Source organism: Pygoscelis adeliae, unplaced genomic scaffold, assembly GCF_000699105.1.
Source record: "Pygoscelis adeliae isolate BGI_AS28 unplaced genomic scaffold, ASM69910v1 Scaffold154, whole genome shotgun sequence".
NCBI lineage: Eukaryota > Metazoa > Chordata > Aves > Sphenisciformes > Spheniscidae > Pygoscelis > Pygoscelis adeliae.
Window position 1 is genome coordinate 244,727 of NW_008825113.1, and position 9,455 is coordinate 254,181.

The 9,455-nt window shown below is 36.5% G+C and overlaps 1 protein-coding gene across 1 annotated transcript in view; it reads right to left on the minus strand.

Moving 5' to 3' along the window:
• Positions 1–9,455, minus strand: part of SCAF4 (SR-related CTD-associated factor 4) — a 39,522-nt gene that overhangs the window by 17,295 nt on the left and 12,772 nt on the right. The window contains exons 12-16 of the mRNA XM_009328011.1: positions 7,775–7,965; positions 5,821–5,921; positions 4,643–4,756; positions 3,782–3,938; positions 2,083–2,237 (exon numbers count right to left, since the gene is read on the minus strand). Coding sequence (XP_009326286.1) covers positions 2,083–2,237; positions 3,782–3,938; positions 4,643–4,756; positions 5,821–5,921; positions 7,775–7,965 — 718 coding nt within the window. The remainder of the gene's footprint in view (positions 1–2,082; positions 2,238–3,781; positions 3,939–4,642; positions 4,757–5,820; positions 5,922–7,774; positions 7,966–9,455) is intronic.

A 9,455-nucleotide genomic window follows, 5' to 3' on the forward strand; every position in this document is an offset into this window, starting at 1 on the left:
CATTGGAACAGGCTGCCCAGGGAAGTGGTTGAGTCACCATCCCTGGAAGTTATTTAAAAGGCGGGTAGATGAGGCGCTTAGGGACATGGTTTAGTGGGCATGGTGTTGTTGGGTTGATGGTTGGACTCGATGATCTTGGAGGTCTCTTCCAACCTTTAATGATTCTATTCTATGATTCTATAAGTAACCATATCCAGGAATACCATACAAGGACAGTATTACTTAGGTGATCGTATCATAAATAGCAGGGTGGGGATGCAGCAAACCTGGAACCAACATGGAAAAAAATAATTAGGGGAGAGTTGTTTACTGGGAAGAGATTGGAGCTGAGAAAGGGAGGAGAAAACACGACGAAAAGGAAGGTCAAGAAGTGAGAAAAGAGAGAGTAAGTTATGGGAATCATGCAGTCAAAGCTGTTTGGGGTTATCTGTCAGGCAGCGCTATGCTTGATCACTGCAGCCTGAATCAGAACAATGCATAAAGCCTGTTCTGACATACCACACACATCAAACCTGCTTCTCCAGTCAGAGGGACCAGGGTGGGCAGGGTGCTTTCCATGGCTAACAGGGGAGCAGCCCCACGGACAGGTCGAGCAACTTGGTATCACCGTACCCACTCCGGGCTGGACAGCATCAGCAGCTACCCAGCACTCTAACAACCTCCCCACCTCTTACAGTCCCGAACGCTGAAGCCAAATACAAATGAAAGCAGTTCTGCTTGTATCAGAGGACAAAAATACATCAGCTAATTAAAATGCAATGGTATTCTACAAAGTTATTTAAACAAAAGAAGTGGAATATAATGAGCTTTTTCCTTTAGGCATTAGGTCACATTTGCATATTACAAAACAGGTTACTTTTACTACTAACACCGCTAACATCATCACACCTGAACTTAATTTGTAAGTTTTAAGAGCTATTTACAAATTATTAAACTATTGTAATTTTATGGCCAGAGAAAACAACTGAATTGGTCAAGTATAAGACAGCATAAAAAAGTTCATAGCAAAACCAAAGATGAAGACTAAATACAGTTCTCTGATCCTGGCCTGAATTTCTGAAGACACAAGTTTCTTTGCCATAGTAAAAAACTGAAGCTGATGAGGCTGAGACAAGCAATCAGCACACTCTATATATTCTGAAACTGGTTGGTTTTTTCTTTACACTTTCTTTTTCAGCATGGATTTAAGGAAAATAAAAAAAATCACTAGTATTTAATACAGTTAATGGCTATTAAAAGTCTCTGAAATTAGAAATTTGACTTATGTGTTCATTTACTAGTAATACCTTACAGCATTTCAGGAATTCTGTGTCAAAACAACACAAAATTCAACACACTATGTTCTCAAATCACATAATTGGCTCGATTATATATGTCTTCACATAATTTGAGTTCTTGATCTTTTCTGAGTGTCTACCATATTGTAGTCCATAAATCACATTCTCTCAAGATGTAAAATAGTTTTCTTCACACTACCTCCCATTTGTGAGAAGGTATACTACTATTTTAGCAGTGACAAGAAACTTACTATAAAAGTAGTAACGCATCTGTCAATAAGTAAAGCTAAAAGAAATACAGATTATAGAACACCGGAGGGAGTAATTATTATTACATGTTACTTAAACTAATGGTAAAATTTCAGAGTGTTCTTTTAGCAAATGAATATACAATGTCAGCTTTGACTAAAGAACCACTGTAACAACAAAGAAAGAGTATGAAATTTTTTACATTAAATTCCCAAAGGCTGTTCAAAGAGAGTATACACAATATGAACAAACATGAAAGCAATGTGCATATTTTAGAAGGTCTATAGCTTATTTAAGCCAACAGTGAGGAAAATTAATTAGGAAAACAGAAAAAAAATTGCAATCATAAAACTCAGAGGATGCAATTCAGCCCATTAATAAAAAGAATCTACTGCAATCATTTATCCGGGACTGAGAGAACAGATACTAGAAGTACAGTCCTACAATACTTCATCATATTTCCTCCTTCTCTTTAACTTACGTATTACCATCCTGAATTATTATTTAAAGTAAGTTTTTGTTTAGCTATCCAGAGCAAATGAGAAGCAACTCTCACCTGTGGAGGAGGTACTGTTATTGGTGCAGGCATGGGAACGGGAATTGGAACAGGTAAAGCTTTAGGTATAGGTGACACTGGTTCATTATGTGTAGCTTCTGCACCTCCATTTTGAGCTACTTCATTTTCAGACTTCTTGGGAATCCCCTTCCACTCTATACAAAAAAAACCCCAAACATACATGTATCAGCTCAGTAGAAGCGGACAAGTAGTCAAGTACTGCCATGTAAAACTACCATGCTTTGTGATGTATACAAAAATGATGCAATTGAAAATATTCAGATAATGAGAAGCACAGAGCTAAGAAGCATTTAGACGTATTTCTAACAATAAAAATTCCAAATTACTTTAAACACAGTACAGCAAATCACTGAAACATAGCAAGCAAATTCATTCCTTTCATTAGTCATTTAACAATTCTTTGCACTGACAGCATTTATACATGCCCAGGACCCTGAAACACGTTATCTGTAACAAAAACAGTAAGGCTGTTTTGGGACAAGCTCTTGAGCAAGAAGGCAGCAGCTTTTTCACTAATTTGAGGAGTCACTTCTGAAAAAACATTTTCAAGTCTTGAACAAGGAAAAGGAGAATACAACAATAAAGAATCACAGCAAAGTAAGAGAAACATCAAATACAGCTTTAAATGCATTTTACAGAAGAAATATGGCTCCTATTGTTTGTCAGAACTTCCTGGGAAAAGACAGCTAAGCAGAAAAAAGGGATCAGTGAAGAGACATTATGGGAAAGAGAAAAACATTGAGAAGACCGGAACACATTGAGGTTATGTTTATCATTCGTTAGACTTTCCTTTAAAATACACACTCAACTTATTTTTGTGTATTTATCGTGAAGAGACGCTACTATTAAGAATAACCACCACCTAATTAGGGCAAATTGGACAGAATGACAAAACCCTGAAATAATGTTTCAATAACTAGACAGCACACCACATTATGGTTAAAACCAACCCAGTAATCTAGAGTACCAATTCAAAGAACTTAAGGCAATTTCAATTTTTAAGTACTGCATTCATTTAATATTCCTTTTAAAATCAAAAGTCAGCACACTAGCGACTATACTGATTTGAAGCCTGTAATTGATTTGAAGCTGCTGATTATAACAGGTGTCATTTTCTTAAATCAACCATAGAAGTCTGATATTTTCACTGCTTACATACAAAATGACAACAATTCTATTAAGTCCCTATAAATACAAGACTTGCTAAAGGAACTGAAAATGTCAAAAATGTGAAAACTATGGGCACTTTTTTTAGAAATTATGAAGTTGCGTCAGCTCAGTTGCTACACAAGTACTCCAAAGGTAGGCTCCTGTGCTAGGGGTGCCTTGCACAAACAGGGCAGGGGGCGGGGAAGCTGGCTCTGGGACTAACAAGTAAAACACACCTGCATCGTGCATTACCATCAAGGGCAAACACCAGCACAGCTGACAGGTCACCTGGTATTCACGTGCATTTTTAGCCCAGCCTCTCATAACACAGCTGCACAACTCCTGATGAGGGACTGTCATTAACTGCTTAGAAGCTCTCTCCAGCCTACTGGTTACACCTGCTGCACTTCTTAGCCATTTCAAGGATTTTAGGTGCACCTCAGATTCATGAAAGTCAGCCACACCAACTTCAGGACACCAGCACAAAGGACAATTTTTAAAAGCATTTAAGGATGTAGCAATACTTTACCTGGACTAAGAGTTTCGTTGTCCAACATTCCTCCTTCACAGAAACTTTCAAGATCTTCAGGTTTCACTTTGTCCCATGGTATGTAAGTAACACCTAATTCTACATCCCAATACTGCTTGTAATCTGGCTTTATTCCTTTATTCAAAGCCCATGCAATCTTGGGGGGGAAAAAATATATGTATTCAGTAAAATGTTTCCATTTTAAGGGATTTAATATTTAGTTCTCACAAAACAGCATTACCATCTGAGGCTAAAAATTAGAGTATTCTTTTTGCTTGAAAGAGCAGGAAAAATAGGTTAGTCACAAGACTCTGAAATAAGAGGGGGTTTTAAAGCAGACTTAGTTCTTATTTCTTGGCTTGACTCTTGCACACAATTTGTAAAAATGTATAAAGGCAGTTTCTTCAAATGTTCGCCAGTCACTGAGATTAATTCTATTTCCCTTCAGAGGACAGTGTCACACTCTAATATGATGTTCTACAAAAGGAAGAACTTCACTAATGAATGCGTTCTTCCTTATTTATTAGTAGTCTTTGTAGGATTATCATATATAATTAAACTCGGTTATAAGACAAATAACCAGCAACAAGAAAAACATAGTTACAGTCCACTGTAATGACTAAAAGGACACCATTTTTGTTGGTTAAATAGACAATTATTGGCAATCTTTCAAGGAAAGTGATACAAGTTCCACTAGCAACATTACAGAACAGGAAGAATGCTTATCAAGAAAAAAATTAAATTTATAGAATACCATATCCAGAATACATAAGTCTAAAATACCTAAAAGTCTAGAACAGATGAAAAAGGATTACAGTAGTTACAGTAACTTTAGAACAGCTTGACATTTTTGAGAAGTACCTTTATAGATTTCTGATTGACTTTGAAGTTTCCTCGGCTCAGTTTTTGTAGGGCACGGTAAGCATCTTGTCTGTGAACCATTACAATATAGGCACATCCTCTAGGCGGTATCATCTGTTTGTGTTTTAAGAAAAAAAAAAATTGGTTTTGCTAGCACATTAGCGAAGTAATGAACAACATACAAGTGTTCAATTACAGTAAGCTGGAACATCAGCAGGTGTTCCAAAAAGGACTATGGAAGTATGAAAGAGAATGTTCGTTTAAGAGGCTAAGATAGCCATTATCTTCTGGAAATACAAATTTCTAGTAAATTAAAATCAACTTCTTATGTGGAAAGTTTTTAACTCTATTCCGTGTGGGAGTATGGACAACCGTTGTATATTCAATCCTTTAAAATTGTTAAACAGTAGTGTTCATGTAAATGCTGTGATCTGGCAATTAGTTACTTTGTTGGAAGAAACAAGACACTTTAATACCCCACTTCATTCCATATACCACAAGCTGCCAGCTGTACCTCCACAATCAGTTTTATCTGCAGTTTTGTAGTAATTTTTATTATTTGTAATGCATTTGAGAAAAAACGTCTATGTTGTTTTATAAAATTTGGGAATAGAAGAAAATTACAGTCACTTCTTTTTGTTTGTTTGTTTAAATGAAATTTTATAGCTACTGGAACAGCTATCATTTATATATAAAAATGTCCTTAAATACAGCAAAGCCTAACAATAGTTCTCCATGTTTATGACTAAAATGACAGAAGAGAAACAAGCAAAAGAAACAAGAACACCAGCTGAGAGTCCACGTCTCTATAATCAAACAAAATGGAGCAGACAAGGAACTCAGTAGCACAGTATGAAATTCTGTACCCATCTCCTCAATAGCTCTTTCTCATTCAGTTCCCTCCAGAGAAAGCATGATTTGTATGAAAATGGGATAATCTTTTGTATTACCCCCAGAGCATTTTTAAATTGCAAGAAACTAAAGCAACTGCCTTCTTGTTTTTCTACAAAGCGTCCAAATGAATTGAGTTTACACGTTAGAAAACACAACCGTATAGGAAATGAGAGCTCCTGACTCTTTTGAACGTATCAAAAATAAAGCTATCTTAAAACAATCTGAAAAGACTTTTTGTAACCATGGCACAGCGAAGTAGCTTACACTGCACTATTCATACTTACATTTATTGATTCAATTGGGCCAAACTCCTCCAAAAGACTTCCAACATCCTGCTGAGTTGTCCTTTTGTCAAGCTGTCCTACCCAAAGCGTAGTACTACAAACTACAATCAAAGAGTTAACACAGATTGTAAGAGCACTTGGAAATACACATTTCACAAGCCAGAATGTCAAAATAGTCATTTTAAAATAGTCAGTTATTCAAATGAAAAAGCCAGCTAATATTAAAATACATATTTTAATCTTTAGGAGTGTTTGACAGAAACCTCTTTTTCTTGCCTTCCTGGAGCTGCATTAACAGTTAACCACAGCAACTACAGCAGAATCACTGTTAGAATGCAGTCACTAAGCAGCTCTCTAGTTAACTAATATTGAAGTGACCTGCAAGTTCTGATGATCGTGAGCTTTGCAAATGATCATAAAAAGGAAAAATATGCTTTGCTGCTAGCAGTGCTCCATGAAATATCCCAACACATACAGTAGGTATTTCACAGCTAGGTAACTCACTCTGCTTAGTATGAAATCCAAGCCACGGGCCACCATCGCAAGTTATGGATGGTACTTACTGGCAAGACAATAATTAGATTGTTTATGGTGATACAGCCACTACTAGCAATATTTTTCCTCCAGAATGTGGTGACAATTCAACTACGATGAGCAACCAAACTTTTAACCTCTTTAGTGACCTATTCTATGCCATTTCTTTCTATGGTTAAGTGAAAAATTATTGACACAAGCTTTTTCTTTCAAGAAAGAGTAAGCGACATGCTTCTCTCACTTCAAGCTTCAAGGTAATAAAACAGCAGATGAGCTCAAAGTATCACATTCAGTGAAGACTACTATAGCGACATTTAATACTCATCTATGTTCTCCCCACTAGGTGATACAAAACTGCAAACCTAAAAAGCATTAGGTGACAGAATCTGGGGAGATGTTGGCAAAAGCGTATCTTACACCACTGCCAGTAAGCTTTTAATGAACAGCTACTAAGTCTTTGCAGTCCTTTTAAACTAATGGTATTGTCATTCACTAGGTTTTGGCTAGTTAAAACTCCTTAGTTTTTGTCCTTCATATAAAAAAGAACGTTCTCATTTTACTTGATGACTCCAGAGAAGATTCCACACTCTCCAGGAATATTCAGAAGACATTTTGTCTATAAACACAGGCAAAACCAGGATTACTTCAGATATCCGAACATTAGCCTGTGTGTTTTCCAGGTCAAAGCTCCCCTCCAGGTTTGAGAGACCCACAACATTGAATCATTAGAAAAATCGCAATAATGTACTCAACTTCTTGTTGCTCAATCTGCTTCACCTTTTATGTCTCGAAGGAAGGAAAAGAAAAACATGGTGTTTCAGCTTTTTCTTTCCTCATTTTACAGCCAAAATATTTCTGACTTGGAGATATTCCAAAAATGCCTAATTGTCTACTATGAGTAAAGGAAGTACAGGGATGTGTGGTGAATTTCTTACCAGCTTTACAACAGTTTAGAAAATAAATCACAGTTCAGTTTACTTTTGTTCTGTTTGGATGAGTCTTGGAACCCACATCAAATAGCATTAAACCCAAGAAAAAGAAACAAAAAAATTAAAAAAAACACACACACATCAGATTAGGAGTTGTCTTCTGGGATATTCTGAGCAGATATCATATACTGAAGGTAAGTGGACTTGGCAACATTAAATTTTAAAAAAAAGTCTAACAGATACAAGAAGTGTATTTCTTCGACATTTACAGTTTTTCTGAAATGTTTGTCTTCTTAGTATTCCATTTTACACAAGCATAGTATCTACTATAATATCTTCAACTTCACAGAACTCTAAAATTCATTAAAGAAAATACTGGGCACAGACAAAAAAGTTCCATACATGAACCAGGAAGATGTTGAGCATCTGAAAAATGGTATTACAAGAATTTGCAGAGTTACGTCAACAGTAAAGAGAAAGAATAAACTTACCACTAACAGTTTCTGATTTGATCTGAGGAAGGCCTTTTGACCTGCGTTCTCTCTCCCTCTCACGTTCACGTCTTTCTTGTGACCGAGACTTAGGAGAGTGTCGGCGTCTATCCCTGGACCGAGATCGAGATCGACGATGACGTGACCTTCGAGATCGGGAGCCAGATCTTGAACGTCTCCTTTTAGGTGACCTAGTTTAAACCAACAACCATTCATGTTCCATCTTTCTGATCCAAACATTTACAGATAGATAACTATTTCAGGTATCTATTTAAATAATCAGGCAAGAGTTCAGGCAATAAAAAAAAAAAAAAATCCAAGTTCATTCACATGCATTTAGAACTAGAATAAACTATCGCAGTAGCTTATTAATGCACTCCAGCTGAACAGTTGATTTTCCAATTTCTTATCTTCTATTAATTTTGCATTGAAGTTGACTACCACAACTATGCCCACATTAACATAGAAAAAAATTACATGTGCTTAAATGAGGAAAATGTTTATTGCTTTTACAAAAGAATGACTAAAAAAAGAGGTTAAAAAAAAATTCTGCCAGTTAAATTGTATTTTACATCGTGTTCAAGTTCTAAACCACGCAAGGTCTGGAAGACAGAGTAAACCTTCAAAGAAGTCATATGAAATTTGGCAGAGAAGACTCATAGCTAGCTTTGCTTTAATACTGGAGCCAGATTTGTTAGGTCAGCTGAGACGTGTGAAATACTGCCTCTGTGACAGGCAAAGTCCCATAGTTCACTGGATCACAGATTTCTTTGTAAGAAAAGTGTCTTTAGAGCACAGACAAAATTAAACTATCATAATCTGCTTCCCTAATATTTACTCAGTACTGATGGGCATGGAAGTTACTCTCTACTAATAAAAGAGAACCGTATAGATAACCAATTTTCTTAGAAGGCAGACGACTTCAGGGGTTCACACGTCTTAGGAGTCACTAATCTGTTTCTCATTAACACTGCACTGAAGTACATAAAACATTTAGCTGTATTTATACACAACTCCCCTCAGAGGTAAAAGACTGAAAGGGTCTCTTTTTTCCTCTCTTCCAGAAAGGGAATTCAAGTAAAGCCCTTGACAGTTTCGACTTTACCAAGAAATTTCACTACTGTTGTCCATACAGAGAATAATACACAGACAGTAGTTTCTTGTAATTAATCCTTAGATTAAATTGAAATGGACTCTTTTGCTACATGTGTCTTCTGGCATTTAGTCATAGAATCCAACTTGTACAGCACAACTGGGCACTTATAAGAAACGACCCCAAAGGAAGTATGCCGAGTGGGGCACCCAAGAAGCCAACTCAAAATACAGGTAACAGGACTATGTCCTAAGGCACTGAAAATGAGCTCCACCAATAGTTCAAGGAGTTAGCTCACCTCTCAGCTATTTACTGTCATCTCAGTTAGAAGTTACCACCCCCACAGTAGATTTGGCAGCACAGCATCAGATTCTCTGAGCTCCAGATAATCAGCATAACTCTCCTCAGTACTCCGTACGGAATTAGTAAAGCATTTTCAAGTCTTTGGACATGACACACTTAAGCTCCTTATGTTAAAATCCAATACTTGATATAATACATACCCTCACTATAAGAACTTTCACTAATTTAGAATCACAGAATCATAGAATAGAATCATAGAATAGAATGGGTTGGAAGGGACCTCTA